The sequence below is a fragment of the Mustelus asterias genome, chromosome 13, assembly GCF_964213995.1.
Source record: "Mustelus asterias chromosome 13, sMusAst1.hap1.1, whole genome shotgun sequence".
Taxonomy (NCBI): domain Eukaryota; kingdom Metazoa; phylum Chordata; class Chondrichthyes; order Carcharhiniformes; family Triakidae; genus Mustelus; species Mustelus asterias.
In genome coordinates this window covers 87610503-87634417 of record NC_135813.1, presented here as the reverse complement: position 1 = coordinate 87634417, position 23915 = coordinate 87610503, and the positions used below count along the sequence as shown (strand labels likewise).

Below are 23915 nucleotides of genomic sequence, written 5' to 3'. Positions count from 1 at the left end.
CTGGTTAACAAACGGTCATTTCTAATACCTCATCTTTTCTCAACTGTGGTGCCCAAAATTGTCCACGATACTCCAGTTGAGGCTTAGTTAGTAATTTATGAAGCTGACTGTATTTTTTTTTTAATTTTCTCAAAATTAAAGCTCTGATTTATAACTTTTTAAAAGCACTTGCCATCAGTATGAAGCATCCCATGCAATGAAGAGCTCTCTCGTATCATAGGCAGCCCCTTGGGATTGAACATGAATTTGCTTCCATTCTGTTTCAATAGGTTCCAGGTTCCAAGATGGCTGCTAAGTTCAACGTGTGGTTGGCTATGTGGGGGTGGGAGATGCTTGAAGTGTCAGGCAGATGAGGTGCTTAGCTTGCTCCTATACTTCAACTTTGCCTCTACTTGTGCCTGATGAGCTTTCTCGATTTGTTCAGTGCCTTCCCAAATAAACCTTCTCTATTTTGGTCAGTCAAATGTCAGGGACTTCCATGAGTTGCCTGAGATGTTTTGCTATCTTGAGGGATACTTTGAGGACGTCCAAAGTTTTCCTACTCTCATGCTGGGAATCTAGTGCTATGACCAAGTTCCCCGTAGAACAGTGGAGTCTGGTACCAGGCTTACAAATGACAGGGCAGACAGAAACAGTTTAACCTATCCCGCCATCAATCCAAAACCAATTATTTGCAAACACAATTAGGTTCGAATTCCAACATCCTGGTCAAGAATTTAATGCTTTGGCATTTTAGCTACTCAACTGAGTTGGTTGATTTGCGACGATCACTGGATCGGTTCCACTCTAAAATTCCCACCAAAAGTTACTGATGTCACTCACTCAGCTGGAGAGGATACAGTATAGACAGTGTCTTGGGAACGGGTCACCAGATGAACCCTCAGTGTGAGCATAATATACTGGGGTCCAAGTAGATTGGAGAAAACTACAAAATAAACTGAAAACATAACACACTTTCATAGAAACTGCAAGGAAACTGCTGTGTTCCAACTTTATTTCCTGTTCAGCCATACAATGGCCCCATTATTCATATCACAAGGCCTTTGTATTATTTATGAATATAAATGCTTACTCTCCAACAGTCCCTGACCTTAAAAATGTACTTGTAGCAGAATCAAGTAGTGTTGATTCACTTCCGCTTTCAGCCTTTGGCCAAAAATATGTCACATTTCTGAGATTCTACAAAAGAGATCTCATAGCAGGAATATATTTAGCATCAAAAACGTTCCCTACAAAATACAAACCTTGAAGATATTCCTCATTTTTCTCCTAGTACATCTTTATACACTGTTACATCTCATGTAGACAACACAAGACGTTCTGGTAAATATATGGGCTAACTAGATTTTAATTTCCCCCGAAATTTGATACTTCAGATAAGGAATTGTAAATGGATAAAATTCTAATCCACAACAATCACTTTCTTCAATCGTTCAGGCCTTTAGTGTTTGGAATGCAGTTCAACTGTACATGCAATTTTCCCTGCAAATCATCTTGCAGATATTTTTTGGCATACTGTTGTTTTAATTAAGGATTAATTTTCGAAATAAAAATTAGAGATAAGATTAATTGGATATTTAATGGTATTGAGAGCATGAACTGGGGATTAATTTTATACAGTGGCAGACTGAAACTGTGTTGATTAAATTTTGGAGACACATGTTTGGAATGTGCATCTCTGTGAATAGAAACTTAATGTGTAACACTAGATTCTAGTTTTAGCCTTCACTGCCTGGCTATCTGAAACAGAGCAATGATTAATGTCACAGAATCCTTATTAGCGTGCAACTTCTTTGACTTAACCGTAAGCTAACTACATGGACTGGTGACAGCCTCACCTAGCATTTACCTGGTTAGCCGAGTCTTAAGACATGAGTCACAGTTGTTCTTGCACTGCAAGGTAAGCAAATGCCCTGCAAAAAAAACTGCATTGGGGCAGCACAGTGGCTAGCACTGCTGCCTCACAGTGCCAGGGACCCAGATTTGATTCCTAACTTGGGTCACTGACTGTGTGGAGTTTGCACATTCTCCCCGTGTCTGCGTGGGTTTCCTCCGGGTGCTCCAGTTTCCTCCCTGCCCAGCCTGCCAGATGTGCGGGCTGGGCACATAGGCCATGCTAAATTCACCCTCAGTGTACCCAAACAGGCACCAGAGCGTGACAACTAGGGGATTTTCACAGTATCTTCATTATAGTGTAAATGTAAGCCTACTTGTGACTAATAAATCAACTTTAACTTTGTAACTTTAACGGTTCCACCCGCAAGCTGATGTCTGGCACCTGCTCTCTCTGGTCTAGAGTCAGAGGTTTATAGCATGGAAACAGGCCCTTCAACCCAACTTGTCCATGCCACTTTTTTTTTAAACCCCTAAGCTAGTCCCAATTGCCTGCATTTGTCCCAAATCCCTCTATATGCATTTTACCCATGTAACTATCTAAATGCTTTTTACAAGACAAAATTGTACCTGCCTCTACTACTACCTCTGGCAGCTTGTTCCAAACACTCACCACCCCGTGTATGAAAAAATTGTCCCTCTGGACTCTTTTGTATCTCTTAGCTCTCAACATAAACCTATGCCCTCTAGTTTTAGACTCTCCTACCTTTGGGAAAAGATATTGACTATCTAGCTGATCTGTGCCCCTCATTATTTTATAGACCTCTGAGAGATCACCCCTCAGCCTCCTACGCTCGAGAAAAAAGTCCCAGTCTAACCAGCCTCTCCTTATAACTCAACCCATCAAGTCCCAGTAGCATCCTAGTAAATCTTTTCTGCACTCTTTCTAGTTTAACAATATCCTTTCTATAATAGGGTGACCAGAATTGCGCACAGTATTCCAAGTGTGGCCTTACCAACGTCTTGTCCAGCTTAAACAAGGCGTCCCAACTCCTGTATTCAATGTTCTGACTGATGAAACCAAAAATGCCGAATGCCTTCTTCACTCTGTCCAACTGTGACTCCACTTTCAAGGAGCTGTGAACATGTACCCCGAGATCTCTTTGTTCTGTAACTTTCCCCAACGCCCTACCATTACCTGAGTAAGTCCTGCCCTGGTTCAATCTACCAAAATGCATCACCTCGCATTTGTCGAAATTAAACTCCATCTGCCATTCATCAGCTCACTGGCCCAATTGATCAAGATCCCATTGCAATTGGAGATAACTTTCTTCACTGTCCACTATGCCACCAATCTTGGTGTCATCTGCAAACTTACTAACCATGCCTCCTATATTCTCATCCAAATCATCTGGCTCAAAATTCCAAATTTTCCAAGTTACATGTCTGACAATTCAGTGTGCCACAATTTTAATTCGAACATTTAAAGTGAGTCATCAGCTTTGTGGATTCGTTTTTGTGTGCACCTCCCACGGGACCCCAGTCATCAGCTCCTGTAAATTATTCAAAAGAACCACCACTATCACACCAGTAGCTGGAAGGCAGTTCACATATTTGTCTTAGCCAATCTCACAATAGCAAAAACAATTTGCAAGAACATGGCAGCTTATTCACACCACAATGAAACTGCAAGGAATGTTGCCTGGTGTTGGACTGGGGTAAACACAGTAAGGAGTCTAACAACACCAGGTTAAAGTCCAACAGGTTTATTTGGAAGCAAACGCCACTAGCTTTCGGAGCGCTGCTCCTTCGTCAGATGGAGTGGAAATCTGCTCTCAAACAGGGCACAGAGACACGAAATTAAGTTACAGAATACTGATTAGAATGCAAATCTCTACAGCCAACCAGGTTTTAAAGATACAGACAATGTGAGTGGAGGGAGCATTAATAAAGTTACAGACAATGTGAGTGGTTGGCTGTAGAGATTTGCATTCTAATCAGTATTCTGTAACTTGATTTTGTGTCTCTGTGCCCTATTTGAGAGCAGATTTCCACTCCATCTGACGAAGGAGCAGCGCTCTGAAAGCTAGTGGCGTTTGCTACCAAATAAACCTGTTGGACTTTAACCTGGTGTTGCTAGACTCCATTACTGCGTATACAAGACCACAAACGATAAGTCACCTTGAAACCATAGAACATCCTCCCCAAGATTTACTATTTCAGAAATGTTCAGAAGCTTCCAATGCGAACTTGAAACATGAAACAGACTTGCTATAAGATGCTCAATTTATACTTTGGAATGAACTTGACAATGATCCTGGCGGGCTTTTCTTGACTAAAAAAGGCTTAGTATCAGCAAAAGCTCACTTGTTACAGTGTGAGGTATTACCACATTCCCACACATTAATTAAGATGACTGCCCTTTTCAGAGAAAATTAATCATGGTTTATTAAAACCATAATTTAGAGATAATTTTGAGACATTGGAAGTACATGACTAACCAACAAACATTTTATAGCATCATATCTCAACCCCTTACTTTCATACTCACATTGATACCAGAGATTTAAGGCTGCATTTGCTGCCACTGTAACCACAGGAGATGCATTTACCACACATGCAGTCGCAATGACTTTGATATCACTGCCAAAGACACCACATGTAAATGCCTGTAGCAAATAGGACCATCCATAATATTGAGCAATGTAAAGATAATTTAACAAGTCCAGCACCACTAAAATATTTTTCCACCACGGTTAAAGATTGCAGTTTTCACAATGTTAAAAATTGTGGGATCGCGATTGGTTTGCTGCTCACCAGTTGCCTCACTCGAGACCCCTCATTGCGTCCTTTTCACTCACCACTTGCTCCATCGCTGTCTACAGGCAGCAAGCAAAGAGGCCAAGGATGCACAATGATATCAGCAGCACTGACTTCCTGTTCTAGCATGGTGGCAGGAGGTAGAGAGGAGATTTAACCACCATCCTAACCATAGAATGATTGGCAAAAAAATGATTATTGAAGCTTTTGCTAAGAAAATCAGTTTTCACTATCACCTGCCACTGACACCCTAATCCATGCCTTTGTTAACTCAAGGCACCACTATTCCCATACACTCCTGGTTGGTCAACAGGTAGTGCAGAGGAAGTGGGGAGGCTGCAGAATGACTTGGACAGACTAGGAGAGTGGGCAAAGAAGTGAAAAATGGAATACAACGTGGAAACGTGTGAGGTTAAGTACTTTGGTAGGAAGAATAGAGACGGAGACTATTTTCTAAATGGGGAAAGGCTTCAGAAATCTGAAGCACAAAAGGACTCTCAAAGTTAACATGCAGGTTCAGTTGGCAGTTAGGAAGGCACATTCAATGTTGGCATTCATTTCTAGAGGGCTAGAATTCAAGAACAGGGATGTACGCTGAGGCTGTGTAAGGCTCTCATCAGACCCCATTTGGAGTATTGTGAACAGTTTGGGGCCCCATACCTAGGGAAGCATGCGCTGGCCTTGGAGGGGGTCCAGAAGAGGTTCACAAGAATGATCCCAGGAATGACGGGTTTGTCATATGAGGAGCGGTTGACGAGTCTGGGTCTATACTCGATGGAGTTTAGAAAGATGGGGGGGATCTATTGAAACTTACAGAATACGGAGAGGCCGAGATAGAATGGACGTGGAGAGGATGTTTCTACGAGTGTGACAGTCTAGAATTTGAGTGCACAATCTCAGAGTGAAGGGACACTCCTTTAAAACTGAGATGAGAAGGCATTACTTCAGCCAGAGGGTGGTGAATCTGTGGAACTCATTGCCACAGAGGGTTGTGGAGGCCAGGTTATTGAGTGCCTTCAAGACAGAGATAGATAGGTTCTTGATCAATAAGGGGATCAAGGGTTACGGGGAGAAAGCAGGAGAATAGGGATGAGAATCCTATCAGCCACGATTGAATGGCAGAGCAGACTCGATGGGCTGCATGACCTAATTTTGCTCCTATATATCTTATGGTCCCCCATATTGTACCTTCTATCAACTTGAGATAATCCTGCCCATGTCTTAACATACAGTAAGTCCCATTCCCCTATGCTGACCTACATTGGAAAGTAAAGTTCATTTATTAGTCACAAGGTTTACATTAATACCGCAATGTAGTTACTGTGAAATTCCCCTAGTCGCCACACTATGGCGCCTGCTCGGGTCAATGCACCTAACCAGCACATTTTTCAGAATATGGGAGGAAACCGGAGCACCCGGAGGAAACCCACGCAGACACGAGGAGAACGTGCAAACTCCACACAAATAGTGACCCAAGCCGGGAATCGAACCCGGGTCCCTGGCGCTGTGAGGCAGCAGTGCTAACCATTGTGCCACCGTGGCTTCCCAGTATAGCAACGTTTTCGTTTCAAAACTCTCATCCGTGTTTTCAAATCCTCCATGAATTCGCCCCACGCCATCTCGAATCTGCTTCAATCCCACAAACCCGAGATATTTAATTCTCTAATTTTGGCCTCCTGTGCATCCTTGCGGTTCAGTGTCATTCCTTGTTTTATAATGCTTCTGTAAAATGCCTCACACATGTTGAAACATCAATAAGCTGCAACAATTTGCACCCACATGGACACTGTCCTGAGCAGTCATTAACTCCATGTCTGAAGGAAGCTCCAGTATAAATTTTAGTTTAAGATAGAATTTGAAGTTAAAGCTGGCAAAATATTTTAATTTTATTAACTGCCAAAAATTGTAAGGTCAAGTTCTGATTGCTGGACACGAATCATCATTTCCTTCCTAACAGCACCATGGGTGCACCTACATCACATGGACTTCAGTGGTTCAAGAAAGCAGTTTACTGTCACTTTCTCAAGCGTAATTAGGGATAGGTAACAAGTGCTGGCCTAGTAGTGATACCCACAACACGTGAAAGAATGAAAAAACAATCTCACTTTCATATTATTCATTGGTATTCAAACCAACAATCAATATATATTTTAACATTTTCAGTTCAATGAGCAGTAGCTAAATGAAACATCTAGCATTGTACTTTGCAATACAAAGCCAAAGAATCCAGAATGAATCTCTGGCCTGGGACAAGTTTCCTGACCTTTGTACTCCATGCCCTTTACTGTGATGCTTCCCATCCTGTGTACCAGCAGGATGTAGCAACGCTGGAATTCAGCGGACAAGATAAGTTACTTAGACCTGTCTAAGCCAAGATCAAGGGCTAATTGCAAAGAGTAACTCTGACATTTCAAAATGCAGATAGCAGACTTCCTTTACTTTAATGAACAAATGCATTTTGCCATCAATTTGTAAGGCTAGTTGCCAAGCAAGATTCCTTGAATAGCAGCTGCCAAATCTAGGATCTCCACCACTAAAAAGAACAAGGACAGCAGGTGCATGGAAACACCACCATCTGCGAGGTCCCTTCCAAGTCACATATCATCCTGGCTTTGAACCATATCACCATTCCATGACTGTCACTCCTTCCTACCAGTGTTGTGGGTGTACCTATACCACATGGACTGCAGCATTTCAAGGTAGTGGTTCATCACCACCTGTTCATGGACAATTAAGGATCCATAACAAATGCCGGTCTTGCCAGTGATATCCACATCGCAATTTTTTTAAAAATAATTAAATTCAGAAAGCAATTTATCCGTATAAAGCACCAAGGTAATCTAGAACACCGTCCTCCCTCCAACTATTGAATCTGGGGATCAAGTGAAATTTTCAGATCAAGATTTGTCTTGGGGGCTGACCTGCTCCCTCATCCAAATCTTTCCTGCCCCCCCACCCCCCCAATCCTACCTGTCGCCCTGGAGCTTGAAATTCCGTGGATACAACTGTCTACCTGCTGTTGAGAGGTTCCAGCCATTCTTAACTTCATTTTTCAAAAGAACCACACAGAATTTCCTGCCCCATTGCTATAACTTCATCCCACTGGTGTCACATGGTTAATGTGTTCCTTCGATAGGCCATGAGGAAATTCTGCACTCATTTTTTCAAGTGCTTCAACTGTTACTGGCCACAGCTTTGCAACAAATAAGTGAAGTTATTACTGACTTGAAAAATTAGAGAAATTATCTTTTTTTCATGCAATCCGATTTGGCTACTGGGTCAAAAACCCTGTAGTCAACGTTCATGGTTGGAGTCTGTTTTTAATGCCCGAGTGCTGTACACCATAAAAATTTCTAGGCAAGGAAGTGGTTGCAAAACCAAACATAATGGTTCAACTAGTCTCCATCAGCCAACATGAACTCATTGGTTTAGTTTAACGCACCAGACTTCTGCTTACAAAAACGCCCTCACAAATCCAACATTTTTAGAAACAGTGCACTTTCTACCATATGATGCAATTGCCCGTGACAACAAAATACTCTTCTAAACTCAAAATTCTTGACATGTACAGGGAGTCAGTCACAGAATTTTTCTTTCACCACTCCATACATCAGCTGGCTACATACATGGCTGATATAGCCCCTGGGGCTATCAGCCATGATCATAATGAATGGCAGAGCAGGCTCAAAAAGCCAAATGGCCTCCTCCTGCTTCTAGTTTCTGTTTCATTCCATGATTCCAACACATTTCTGCAGAAGTTGTGCATTTTTTAAAACCATAACATAGTTGTCTCATATTATCTGAAGAACGAAGTGCTAAAACAGTTATGCTAAAGGCAATTGTATTGTTAAACATTGGGAAAATGTGGCATAACTGAACTCCCAGGAATACACTAGAGATGGCAACACCAGTGCTTTTGGGGCTTCACCTCTGCAGGCATGACGGGCAAAGAAACATTTTAAAAAGCCCAATATAAATAACAAATTATTTTCTCCATTCTGGTGATGAATCCACAATGAGTTTTGTGCCATGGATACACAGTAGATGGCCCTGAAAACTTGCTTTCCAACCTTCCTTTCGATGGATTTCCTCTCTGTCAAGATTTCAGGGAAAAGGGAAGAATAGCTATAAACTTTATGATTGCTGGGATTTATAAAATTTCATAGAACAGAATAGAATAAACTATGAGATGGCAACTAACTAAATTTGCTTCTCATTGGTATTGCAATGTGAAATAATGCAACTGTACCATGGGAATAAACACTAATTTTACTAATTAATTTCACATAAAAATGCATTCAATGATTAAATTTCAGCATGGTATAGAAACTTCTCAGCAAGGTCAAGACAGTTTGGTTAGCTGTAAACAAGCTTTGATTTCTATTACTCTGTGCTTTCAAAAACATTTCTGTGCTAATTATACCATGATTTAAATGTGTGCGCAGTCCATCATAGAAATGGTAAGTTATTAGATTTTGAGGCTGCATTTTAAGGTCATACAGATTTATCAGTTCTGCAACATTTATTCAGTTTTAAAGCTCTGTGATACAAGTATGTTTCTTCTTTTCGTCTCCCCCGGAACTGCATCAGCAGCATGCATTGAAGTTTAAAAAATGATTCACGCCAGCACAATTAATTCCTATAAAGGACTGACAATAAATTTATTCAACAGCTAATCTTTGATTTGGTCTAAAATAAACTTTTTACTCCTCCTGTGAGTCTTTGCTCATCTCCCTGCCTAGCATATTATATTTCTTGGCCAAAAGAAATGCCCGATCTTCAGGCTCTACTACTGCAGCTCCACACTAGGCAGGGAAGAAGTTTAAAAAAATGTTAATCTACACTTTGGTCTCCCAAAGTGTCCTGTGCACAGCTAAAGACCTAATTAACACCAAAGAAGGTGAATTTCTGAAAGCCCCATGCATTGTTGTATGGTAACTCAATAGATGGGAGAGCTTTGTTAAAGTTTAACCATACGTTTATTCCAATATTCAACTGAAAACCGGATTTGGAGAACCCAGGTCAGCCTTACAGTTTCAGTTCAAGTACACCAGTGTGTCTAAACAGCTATCAAAAGCAACTGAGGCAAATAAAATAATTTCTAAAAAACTGGAGTGCGTTTATATAGTAGTGACCAGCACATATTGCAAGAATGTGCAGCAGTCCCAGTAAAAACGTTATTGATGGAAAAAAAATGGGAAATTAAGCTTAGATATGTTGTAATGGTTTACAAGAGTAAGCACGAATTGAATGTACTATATTTACCACAGCTAACATGCAGTATTGAGTGAACATCTGTTATGCATTTAACAGCAAAACTATACGTGGACAAAAAAATTTAAACAGCTGGGTTTAGACTTCACATTAGTCAGACATATCTTGTGAAAATATTTATGAACGACTTTTTACACATGTGCCAATTGTAACTTACTACTTCACAAAATGGTGGTAACTTTTGTATTAATCTATTTAGCATTGCTCCAAAATGGGCAAAAAGCAAGATTTCTATCATGAAAATAGATGCAAAACACAGATAATACCAGGCTCTATTAGTCAAGGTCAATGAGTCAAAGTTTATCCACTTCTGTACATGACAGCCCCACAAACCCACACAAAAAGTGCTCATAGTCTAGATGCATGCAAACAATATGTTACTTATAGGATTGTGCTCATATAAGTAGTTTAAATTTTCTGGGGAAAAAAACACAATGAATCGAATCAAAGATGCTTTGAGAAAAGATTAACACGGAAGGGGTATGGATCATGTGCGAATTTTGTGAATTGAGCCGAATTCCACTGTGAAACTACAGTAATTCGTATATTCAGACTAAGCAAATAAGACCGTTTAGGTTAATAGAACTTTGTAGTGAACAGGTGGGACATAAATAGAGCTCATGATCCTACAGGAGAGCAGCTAATCTTGGAAATTTCTGAAGAAACAAACAAATAAAGGTTGTATTCTCTTGTGAGGGGAATTTGACCACTGAAGGCAACTTGTTCAAATATACTGGCACTACCCTGAGATTGACTGTTTGTTAACTTAGGAAACAAACGTACCAAAGTTCGTAATCAAATCAATATTACATTTTTAAAGCAAACTAAAAGTCAAACTCATCTATGGTCCTACCTCCTTTATCCTGAGGATCTTTCTTTTTTTCCAATTTCTCTCTCATGCTCACTTGGCTTCCCTCGATGCACCCACGCTATTTGAAGAAATCAACTTTCTCACCACTCTATGGCGATACAAGTTCCCTGCGTTCCTTATTGGATTTATTAGTCATTATCTTGCATACACAGCCCTTCATTTTGCTTCCCCCAAAAGTGGGAATATCGTGTCCAATCTACTCCATCAAACTCCTTCAATATGTTGAAACCTATTAGGTCACTCCTCAACCCTTTTCTTTCAGTTAAAAAAAGCTGCCGCCTGTTCAATATTCAACAACAAAAATGGAAAATGCTGGAACATCTCAGCAGGTCTGACAGCATCCGTGGGGAGAGAATAGGGCTAACATTGAGTCTAGATGATCCTTCACTAGAGGCTGTTCAATATTGTTTGATAGTTCTGGTATCATGTCCTTAAGTCCTCTCTGCATCTGATCCAGTGTCTCTGTCTCCTTTGTAATGTCCTATTGTAAGAGATATGGCAAGATGACTAGTAATTTTGGTCAGAGCTAGAGGAGTAATTTTAAACAGATACTTTACGCAAAAAGCCTTGAATGGAAATTGAAAATTCTCAAGATTTCTGAACTTTCTATGTTTATACAAATAGTCATTCTTCAGCATAAAATATAGACCGTCAGACTGCTTATCTTACCCAATTGTAAGAACGAACTGCATTCATATGCATGCTCTGTCATAGGATCTTGAAGCACTCCACACAAATTATGTTATAGATGTTGTTTGTTGACCAACATACATTCAGGAAGGTTCCACAAAAAGAGATGAATGGCCAATTTTTGTGGGAATGTTGGTTCAGGAATGAATGCTGGTTAGGAGACTGTAATTAGCTCCAGTTTTTCTTCACTAAGTGCATAAGATCTTTATCATTCAGTGGATAGGCAGCTGGGTTTTAAGCATCCCCCAAAGACAGCACTTGAACTACCTGAAACATCACCTTGAATCCTACTGCAGCGTGGGGTACAAGTCAACAACTTTCTTACTCCAAAACCAGAAGCCACCAACTAATGCAGAATCAAACTCAAAGACAAAACAGTAAGAACTATATATATTTTTTTAAATGTAGATTCACCTCAGACATCCTGATGTGTTTTTGAAGACTGTTGTCCATTCAGCATCACGTGGTTTGGAATCCTCATTAGGTTCATTCTCCCAACCTGAATGAGGGATGATGACCTCATTTGTGAGAGTCTGAAGGCCGTGGTTGATAATCACAATTTTCAGCGGTTCATAGGAAGACAAGTTCCACAATGTACCTATACAAAAAAATGAAAACAATTTGACAGCATAAAAATGACATTTTTTCAAAATTGTCACATAAAAGGCTTGAAAATTAATGTGTGTGAAACCAGAAATATTTTTGCAAACCTTGTATACCACAACAAACCCAAAATTCCAATCTAGCTAAGCAACTGCAGATTTGTCGTCAAGGAATCAGAATGATGCCCCATTCAGTTGACTGTACCTGTGCCAATTCGTTACAGCAACTCTGAGTTAAGTTGGTCCTGACTTTTCCCTTTAGCCCATAAAATAATCACATTTTAACTTAAAACTTCCAAACTATCAAGCCCATGTCACAGCATCAGAATTGTACGCTTGTCGTTCATCTCATATGACAAAATAAACCGCACAGATATATGGACACTTTTTTTGTATTAGAGTATAGATTCCTTTGCTACCATTTGCTCTTCCTCTCCCACAACGGGACACTGCTTTTCAGTGACATGCTTTTTACAAAGCTTTGTTCATTAGTAATGTGACTCACATGCATAATTTAAGTGATTAGCTATCTCAGCTTAAAGAATGTCTGAACTGACAAGATATTCCAAATGCCATGGATCAGAACCTTAATATTTAAATTGTGAAATGCCACTATAAAACTTGATTTTAATCACAGAATTATTACAGCATTGAAGGGGGCCATTGCACCTTTTGTGTATGTGCTGGCTCACTGTACATTCTACCTTCAGAAATAATATTTCAGTTCTCAACTATAAATGTCAATTATGAAATTTGTCCTCAGGCTCAAATGAACAAGTCTTGGTTATGTTTCAGGCTAGCTTTAATTGGGGACCATACATGTGAGGCAAACGTGATAACCACTACACTATGGAGACACCATAACAACTGATGCCAGTTTCATGGTTGCCATTATTGATATTAGCTCTTATGGCAGGTTTAACAATTGAATTTAAATTCCACAAGCTGCTCTATTGGGAATTGAACCCATGTCCCCAGAGTACTAATCTGGATTCTCAGTCCAGTGACATTACCACTACTCGACCACCCCACCCTAAGGAACAAACTGATTAGCAGCAGCTCTTCAGCCTTCCAAAAAAGATATCTGGGGATATTTAACAGTCTTCACAACAGCGACAGGTAGGTACAGAAGTGTTCTCAGATACACCAGGGGAATGCAATATAGAAGGGGCAGGTTCAGGATTGCAAGGTTCAAGCTTAGAACAGGATCAATGCCCAAAGTGGTTAGGAAGGATCAAAATGCCAAGATGTTCAACTCATTTAAATGCTGTGAAAGACTGAAATGAGAAAGTGGCAGCGATGGGATGGTATTCTGAAAGGATTAAATAATTTGGGTGAAAGGCGTTTTGCATCTGATCCTACCTTTTCCAAGTTTTTTGGATAGTGTGTAGTTTCGATGGGCTACAATTCTGATTCAGAACATTGGCTCCCATCAAATTCCAGGGAGGATTTAATCTTGAAATCCTTATATCTTTCCTTTCTAAGGAGGAAATTAAACTTCTCTTCATATTACACTTCTCTCACTTGCACATCTTTCCATTTTTTTTGCTTCCGAGCTACTGGTCCAAAGGCATCTACTCCATCCATTTCCATGACAATCATCTAAGGTTCAAAGCAGACTCCTCGGAAACTTGTCATATTTGATCTCAAGACATATTTGATATCAACCCCATCATCAAGAGTGTCTATTCTCACTTCCATGGCACTGCCAGACTCCACTTCTGCCTCAGCTCATCTGCTGCTGAAACTCTCAACCATTACTTTGTTCCTTTTAGCTTGAACGTTCCAACATACCCCTGGCCAGACTCCCACATTCCACCCTCTATGAATTGGAGGTCATCCAAAGCTCTGCTGCCAGTGATCGACTCACATCAAATCCTGTTCGCTTATCACCCTCATACTCATTGACCTCCTTTGTCTCCTGGTTAATTAACGGCAGCCCTCCAAGATATGTGCTCATATAATTTTGGCCTTGTCTATATCCCTGATTTAATAGCTTCACAATACCTTCAACTGCTGAGGTTCTCAACTCTGGAATTCCCTCCCTCTTTTCTCTTGTACGGCCCTCCTTAAAACTGCTCATGGACGCAGCTTTTGCTACCAACTCAAAAATTGTCTTAGAAAGCAAAATTTTACATCAAACCCACAATACTCCTATGAGGCACCTTGGGATTTCGATTATGTTGAAGAGCTATCTGAACACAAGTTTTGGTTGGAGTGGAAGATTCTGAAAGAGCATTTATTTAAATTTCATAGAAATATTACAACACAGGAACAGGCTATTCTGCCCATTGGGTCTGCACCAGTCCAAAAAGAGAGAAAAATATAGCTCCTCATTTTAATCTCACTTTGCAGCACCCAGTCCGCAGCCGTGCAAGTTACAGCACTTTAGATGCAGATTTAGATACCTTTTAAATCAAGGTGAGGGTTTCTGCCTCCACCACCAAACCAGGTGATAAATTCCAAAAACGTATCACACTGCATGAGAAGGTTTTCCTCTAATCCTTCGACCAAATAACTTAAATCTGCGCCCATTGATAATTGACATTTCTGCGAGGGGAAGGCAGCATCCCTGTCTACTCTATCTAGGCCCCTCAATCTTATACACCTCAATCAAGTCACCCCTCAGCCTCCCGAGTCCCAAGTAAAACACAACCCCAGCCTATCCAAGCTTTCCTACAGGCTGCAATTTACAAGCCCTGGCGACATTCTTGTAACTCTGAACTCCCTCCAGAGCAATTATGTCCTTCAGCTAAGTGGAACTAAGTGGTGTATATTCCAGCTGTTGCCTAACCAGCATTTTCTACAGTTCCATCATTACATCCCTGCTTTTGTATCCTACATCTTGTCCAATAAAGGCAAGTGTGCCATATGCTTTTTTTTTTAAAGCACTTTACCTACTTATCTTGCCATCTTTAGGGACCTGTGGACATACATTCCACAGGAATCAGTTTTGGGAGCTTTGTTGTTATGAGTATATATAAATGATTTGGAGAAAAATGTAGCTAGTCTGATTAGTAAGTTTGCAGGCAACACAAACATTGATGGAGTTGCAGATAGTGAAGAGGATTGTCAGAGGATACAGCAAGATATAGACCGATTGGAGACTTGGGCAGAGAAATGGCAGATGAAGTTTAATCCGGATAAATGCAAGGTGATGCATTTTGGAAGGCCCAATGCATTTAGGAATTATACAGTAAATGGTAGAACCCTTAGGAGTATTGACAAGCAGAGAGATCTGGGTGTACATGTCCACCGATCACTCAAAGTGGCAACACAGATGGAGAAGGTAGTCAAGAAGGTATACAGCATGCTTGCCTTCATCAGTTGGGGCATTGAGTTTAAAAATTGGCAAGTCATGCTGCAGCTGTACAGAACCTTAGTTAGGCCTCATTTGGAATAGTGTGTATAATTCTGGTGTGTATAAAACTCGGCTTGTTCTCACTGGAATGACGGCGGTCGAGTGGCAACCTGATAGAGGCTTACAAGATTATGAGTGGCATGGACAGAGTGGATAGTCAGATGCTCTTTCCTAGGGTAGAAAAGTCAAGCACTAGAGGGCATAGGTTTAAGGTGTGTGGGGAAAAGTTTAGCGGAGATGTGCGAGGCAGGTTTTTTTTTTACACAGAAAGTGGTGATGTCTGGAACGCGCTGCCCAGGGAGATGGTGGGAGCAGGTATAATAGCAGCATTTAAGGGCATCTAAATGAATACATGAATAGGGATGGGAATGGAAGGATATGGACTGCCTAAGTGCATACTGTTTTAGTTTAGGCAGGCATCATGATCTGCTCAGGCTTGGAGGACCGATGGGCCTGTTCCTGTGCTGGACTGTTCTTTGTCTCTCACTTCCTCACCCTGCAATATCCTCTCATTTATGATGTATACTCTAGCTTTGTTTGCCCTCTCCAAATGCATTTGCACACACTTCTCGGCATTGAATTACATCCACCACTTTTCCACCCATTCAACCAAACAATTAAAATCATTTTGGAGACAACAGCTATCCTTTGCATTATCAACTGCATGGCCAATTATTGTACCATTTGAAAATTCACCAATCATGCCACCCATATTTAAACCCAAATCGTTAATATATACAAACAGCAAGGAACCCAACAAGGAGCCTTGTGAAAGCCACTGGAAACCGTTTTCATTTACAAAAAACACCCATCAACTATTACCCTTTGTTTCCTGTCAATGAACCAAATTTTGATCCAACTCAGCACATTCCCTGTATCCCATGAGCTTTTACTTTTGGACAGTCAGTCTGCCATGTGGCCTTGCTAAAGCCCATGTCAACAACACCCGCTGCACTACCTTCATCAATCCTCCTGGTTACCACAAAACATTTGATTAAGCGAGTAAGACATGATCTTTCCCTAACAAAACCGTGCTGATTATCTCTGATCACTCAAGCCCCAAGTGACAATTTATCTGGGTTCTCAGAATTGACTCGAATAATTTGCCCATCAAAGTAACGCTGACCAGTCTTTAATTTCCGGCCTACCCATCAAACTATTATTTACAAAGGGGACAATGTTTGCAGACCTCCAATCCTTTGGTACCTTGACTTGTATCCAGTGACAATTGGAAAATGATCCTCAGGTGCATCTGCTATTTCAACCCTGGCTTACTTCAAAGCCTGGGATACAATCCATCTTGCCATGGTAATTTATCTGCCTTCAAGAATGCGTGTTCCGCGAATACTTCCTCTATTATGCTTATTGTATCTAATATTTCATACTCCTCCTCTAACTGGAAAGTCTGCACCATCCTTAGTGAAGACAGAGGCAAAGAACTCAGTAAAAGCCCTGCCCACATCTTCAGCATCAACACACAAGTTACCATGAACATCTCTGACAGGCCTTATCCTTTTCTTAGTTATTTTCTTACTTCTAATGTTCTGGAAACGCATCTTTGAGTTTTCTTTGATTTTACCTGCCAACACTTTTTCATATCCTCTTTGCTTTCCTAATTTCCTTGCCTTTTCCCCTATACTTTCTTAACTCCTCTTGACTTCCTACAGTATTAAATATTTTGTGACGATCATAAGCTTTCTTTTTCTACTATATCTTACCTTGTTGCTATTTCTTCATTAATCATTTTTGTTTGACCTCACTATTTCCACAACTGTCCAGTCGTCCAAACAGAATGAGGGCTTGATACCAAATACAGAGGGTCGCTCTATCTCAGTACATCAGCCATATTACATTTTACCTTGCACAGCTTTTGAGAATGAAATTCTCATTAAAACAGAACATATATTAACAGTATCAGACTTAAAATGAGTAGGTATTTTAGGAAAAATAAGCAAGCGATTCAAAAGTTTAGTCTCAAGTCACAGCAATGTGTCTCATTTTGCAGGTTCATTCCTGTATAAAACAATCAGAACGAGTTAATTTGCAATTATTGATTGGAGGTAGGAATTATCAGTAATCAAATTGAGTCCCAAATAAATAATAAACTTCAAAATTGTCTACACAAGGTGGACTAATGTTCCAGCCAACAGAGCAAGAGCATCACAATGGTCACTACTCAGGAGACAATGTATTTTTTTGTATCTTGACAAGCACACTATCAAATGAAAGGTGCTTTAAGGTGATAGCATTGTACCTTTTGACTGCTGACTTGTGGAAGCTTTGTAACTGTATAAATTTGTGAAAAGTTGCCCTGTAAGAGAATTTAAAAGCTACTACACAATAGGGTGAATTCTATTCAATGGAACCATGTTGAAATTCTGTAGTAGTTATTAAAATCTCAAAAACAGGTTAACAAAATCTGGCATTAAAAGTATAACTCTATATAAATGACAATTACCTAAAATCTATGTTAGAACCTCACCAATGAAATCATTACCCTGCCTACTCTGCCCCCAAAGTTGCTCCAAAATAACTTCCCACCAATCATACAAAATCCAGGCTCAGATTCTTTCTTCACATTCAATCTGTTTACCAAAACTTCTTTCTTACACTTAAGCCTCTATCCCAAACTCTCAGCCATTATCTCCAACCAGCCACCAAATAGAGCGAGATTTCCGCAATACTTTCTTCACTCGTGGTCACCTTCACCTGTCTCAAAATAGAATACTCTAGTTCTCTTGCTTAAATTATTCCATTCAAATCTTTGCCAAGCTCTCCTGCCTTCCCTGTGTCTTATCAGATTCATATAAAATCCCCACAATCATTTTCAATCTCTTCATGGCTACATCCCAATCCCAACAACCGCCTCCAACTGTCCACCCTGGAATTCACCACTGAGTTGTGGCGAAGCTACTCCTTATTCATTCAAGTCCACCATGAGCGCTCTATTATCTCAAACTCCCTCATTCCTTGATCCGATATGTCCTGGCCAGCATTCTAAAGCCTCCTAAAATCTCTCTTTGGTTTCTACTGTCTACCCCAACCAATGTCATCCCCATCTCCTATTTTCAATCCATCTTTCTTCTCTTCTCCCTCTAAATTCCTCTGTTCTTTATATCATAGAATAATGGAACTCAGAAACCCTACAGTGCAGAAAGTGGCCATTTGGCCCATCAGGTCTGCACCGACCACAATCCCACCCAGGCCCTACCCTCATATCCCTACATATTTACCCGCTAATCCCTCTAACTACACATCTCAGGATACTAAGGGGCAATTTCAGCATGGCCAATCAACCTAACCCGCACATCATTGGAGGAGTTATATTTAAATCTGCAAGATTCTATTACTCCAATACTTAGTTTGCAGTAACGCTCATCAGAACAATGCAATTTAACAAATACACACATTGGAAAGCCGTTTGGAACAAGGATTTCTCAACCGAACAAAAACATGGTAAAAAGACATAAATTAAGAGTTTATCACAATTTTACTTGTATGCAGCCCAGAACCACATTAAAGGTGGCATCTAACACTTATTATTCCTGTGTGGGTCAACCTGAAGATAGAGGATAACTATTCAGGAACCCAAAAAAAGTTGCTTCCCAAGTTATAGAGTCAGAGGTTTACAGCATGGAAACAGGCCCTTTGGCCCAACTTGTCCATGCCGCCCTTTTCTTTAAACCCCTAAGCTGGTCTCAATTGCCCGCATTTGGCCCATATCCCTCTATACCCATGTAACTGTCTAAATGCTTTTTAAAAGATAAATTTGTACCCACCTCTACTACGACCTTTGGCAGCTTGTTCCAGACACTCACCACCCTCTGTGTGAAAAAATTGTCCCTCTGGACCCTTTTGTATCTCTCCTCCCTCACCTTAAACCTATGCCCTCTAGTTTTAAACTCCCCTACCTTTGGGAAAAGATATTGACTATCTAGCTGATCTATGGCCCTCATTATTTTATAGACCTCTATAAGGTCACCTCTCAGCCTCCTACGCTCCAGAGAAAAAAGTCCCAGTCTATCCAACCTCTCCTTATAACTCAAACCATCAACTCCTGGTGGCATCCTTGTAAATCTCTTCTGCACTCTTTCTAGTTTAATAATATCCTTTCTATAATAGGGTGACCAGAACTGTACACAGTATTCCAAGTATGGCCTTACCAATGTCTTGTGCAATTTCAACAAGACGTCCCAACTCCTGTATTCAATGTTCTGACCGATTAAACCAAGCATGCTGAATGCCTTCTTCATCACTCTGTCCACCTGTGATTCCACTTTCAAGGAGCTATGAACATGTACCCCTAGATCTTTTTGTTCTGTAACTCTCCCCAATGCCCTACCATTAAGTGAGTAAGTCCTACCCTGGTTCAATCTGCCAAAATGTATCACCTCGCATTTGTCGAAATTAAACTCCATCTGCCATTTGTCAGCCCACTGGCCCAATTGATTAAGATCCCATTGCAATCCGAGATAACCTTCTTCACTGTCCACTATGCCACCAATCTTGGTGTCATCTGCAAACTTACTAACCATGCCTCCTTTATTCTCATCCAAATCATTAATACAAATTACAAATAACAGTGGACCCAGCACCAATCCCGAGGCACGCCGCTGATCACAGGTCTCCAGTTTGAAAAACTGCTCTCTGCAACCACCCTCTAGCTTCTGTCATCAAGCCAATTTTGTATCCATTTAGCTACTAGTTTTCCGTCAAGCCACAGTCTGGGATGTATGCAAGAGGTTCCACCAAACAGCAATGTAACAACTCCTTACCGGACAAACTGGCTGTGAATTAGTGCAATATCAAATTCAAACAATAAATCTATCATTAATCCTCAAATTTTGCAATTCTGTAATTCAGAAGTAATCGCTATTAATTTGAGCAACTAAGCTCCGCATTATTCATCTCCTTACAGGTTCTTTGCTTACCAAATCTTCATTTGAAAATTAAGGAAGCAATATTTTCTATTTCGACTTTGTAAATATGCTTTACATACTCTGCCATCAACAAGTTGCTGGCACGTTGGCACAGTGGTTAGCACTGCTACCTTACAACTCCAGGAACCCCGGTTCAATTCCGGCCTTGGGTGACTGTCTGTGTGGAGTTTGCACGTTCTCATGTCCGCGTGGGTTTCCACGGGGTACTCCAGTTTCCTCCCACATTCCAAAGATGTGCATGTTAAGTGGATTAGCGATGCTAAATTGCCCCATATGTTAGCCATGGGAAAGGTGTGGTGTTATGGGGATAGGGTGAAGGAGAGGACCTGGGTATGATAATCTGTAAGAGTCGGTGCAGACTCAATGGGCCAAATGGCCTCTTCTGCACTGTAAGGATTCTATGAACTGATCCATCTCCAAAATGCCATAAAAACCAGGTAATTCAAGAGATTTTGTAAAGTCTGAAAAATATCATCTATTTCAGACTTTTCAGTACACCGCCCTTTCAGATAGTTAGGGAAGAGGACTAAATACAACTTATATTAATAACTTTACAGAACTAAATGTTATAAAAACTTGAGGATGCCATTAAAGTAGTTATCTGGAAGGTTGGACCAGTAATTAGGGGACTAAGGAGAGGGCTAACGAAATGAAGAATTCGAGACAGCAAAGCACAAATCCTATTTTCTAGGAAAAAAATGCCCTGCTTTAAAATTAAGAGTTTAATAGGTTGGCATAGAGAAGATGTTTCAACAAATGGATATGTGAAAAACTCAGGACCACAAATATGGTAGTCACAAATAAATTCAATAAGCATTTCAGGAGACTCTAGTAACTTAATTGGTGATAAGAGTGCGGGAATGGCTGAAGCAAATAGTATAGATGTATAAAGGGAAAGCTAGCTAAGTACTTGAGGGAGAAAGGAGGCTATCTTGTTGGGGTGATAAAAAAACTGTCAAGATAATGGAGTATAAGAAAGATTTGAGAACTCATTAAAATCAAAATTAATAAAAATGGGATAAAATAAAGAATTGGATAAAACGGAAACCGATAAGGGTGCATCTGTTTGAAGGTGTTATTGTTATGTGAATTAGCTTGGTATTAGTGAAAAAGTGTTTACGCAAGTGACTAGGGGTTGGACAATAGTGTATAAAAAGTGGAGGCACAAGAATATAATTCACACCTATCTGCGACAAGCCTGGCCCAAGGTGTTATTATGATAGAATAACATTAAAGGGCGGGAACACTATCCATGCCAGGGTACCTGAATACAGTAGGAAAGGAGCAGCTACCACTGTAGACGCACCCAGCTGGAGAAAGCAGGCTGCTCCCAAAAACGAGTTGGTGCTGAAAGCTGCTGTTTTAAAAACACAGTAAGAAGTCTAACAACACCAGGTTAAAGTCCAACAGGTTTATTTGGTTGCAAAAGGTTTTAAAAACACTCAGAAGAAATGCTCTGCTGAACAAAAGGCAACTTCTCTTCCCATTTGGGAAAACCTATGGTGGTAAATATATGCTGGATTTAGCTCAGAGTTGTATAATACTGGATGGTTTTTGGGAATGGGGCATTTCTCAAGAATTCAGAATGCAGATAGCTGGAAACAGGCATAAGATACTGTATGTGTATAAACATTAATGCAATTAAGTGGATTATTGTCGTACATTGTAGTCTTGTGTTTTTTTATGTTAATAAATATTCTTTATTAACGGATCTCAACAAGACTATACTACTCCTCACTGTTTGCATATCTTTCCTCACATTTTACCAAATTGAAAATACACACCACTAAGGACCCGTGTCCCAAGTTACCCTTCTGGGTTTTGGGATATCCTCACATTTAACAATAGTCAGGTTCTTAACTATGTGGAAGGAAGCTTGTGTGCAATGCAAACAAGCATAGGCAGAGGATGCTTTCCCAATATTCTGTAAATTCCCTGAATGCAACAAGGAAAGTGATTATTTGGATGCTAGAAAATTGAAATAATGGCATCACCACAGCACAAAGTGGCCATTCAGCCCATCATGTCTGTGTCAGCTCTTTGCAGGAGCAATTTACCTTGTGCAATTCATCCCACGGTCCTCCACATTTACCTCTTCATTTAACAATCCAATTCTCTCTTGAATGCCTTGATTGAAACTGCCTTTGCCACACTCTCAAGCAATGCATTTCAGATCCTAAAGTTTTTCCTCATGTCATTTTATTTACCTTAAATCTGTGCCCTCTGGTTCTTGATCCTTCCATCAATGGGAACATTTTTCCTCATCTACCCTGTCTAGATTTGCATAATTTTGAACAACTATCAAACCTCCTCTCAATCTTCTCTTCAATCTCAAGTTTCTCACCTCTGGGACCATTCATGTGAATAGTTTCAGCACTCCAATGCCTTCATATCTTTTCTAACGGGCGGTGCCCAGAGCAGGACGCAATACTCCATGTTCTGTACAGGTTTAACAACCTCCTTGCTTTGATATCCAAGCCCCTAATAATAAAGCCCAGGAATTTTAGGAACCACCCTCAAACAGTCCTGCAATAATTTACAATTCACACCCAGGTTCCACAGCTGCTTTACCCACTTTAGAATTGTACCCTTTATTTCACGTTGTATATTCTTGTTCTTGCTAGCAAAATACACCATTTCACACTTCTCTGCACTAAAATTTCATCTGCCACTTGTCTGCTCATTCCACCAACTTTGCGACATCCTTTTGAAGTTGCATTCCTCATAGCTCACAATACATCTAAGATTCATATCATTTGCAAATTTTGAAATTGTGCCCTGTACATCAAGGTCTAGATTATTTTTCAGAAAGAGCAAGGGTCCCAACCCTTAGGGAACATGACTGCAAACCTTACTCCAGTGGGAAAAACACCCATTAAATACCACTCTTTTTTTCTACCCCCCGCCCCCGCTTTTATTCCATGAACTAGAACATTGCCTACAAGCCTCGCTTACAGCACTTCATCCAATGCCTTCTGGATATACATAACCGTAGCATTACTCTCGTCAAAAAACTCAGGTGGAGATGTGATGTGGCCATGCTATTCTTAGGATATTGGCAAAATACTGATATTTAGCAGTTATTTGTGTTGTCCACTATGCTGTTGTTCTCGTGATCAGCTGTTTAATGAACTGCTCGTGATATTTGAATCATCGATAGTCACGGGTGAAGTGCCTGAAGATTGGAGAGTGGCAAATGTTGTGCCTTTGTTGAGAAAGGGCTGCAGGGAAAAGCCTGGGAACTACAGGTCAGTGAGCTTCACATCTGTGATGGGTAAATTGTTGGAAGGTATTTTGAGAGACAGGATCTACAGGCATTTAGAGACGCAAGTACTGATTAGGGACAGTCAGCATGACTTAGAGTGGAAAATCATGTGTCTCAAATTTGATTTGAGTTTTTTGAAGGGGTAACCAAGGTGGTAAATGAGGGCAGTGCAATTGATGTTGTCTACATGGACTTGAGCAAAGCCTTTGACAAGGTACCGCATGGTAGGTTGTTGCACAAGGTTAAATCTCGCAGGATC

General features: G+C 40.4%; 1 protein-coding gene across 25 annotated transcripts in view; it reads right to left on the bottom strand.

The window, feature by feature from the left end:
• Positions 1–23915, bottom strand: part of arvcfb (ARVCF delta catenin family member b) — a 322152-nt gene that overhangs the window by 70304 nt on the left and 227933 nt on the right. For all 25 annotated transcript variants that reach the window (XM_078227226.1, XM_078227206.1, XM_078227208.1 and 22 more), the window contains one exon: positions 11903–12086. In XM_078227226.1, coding sequence (XP_078083352.1) covers positions 11903–12086 — 184 coding nt within the window. The remainder of the gene's footprint in view (positions 1–11902; positions 12087–23915) is intronic.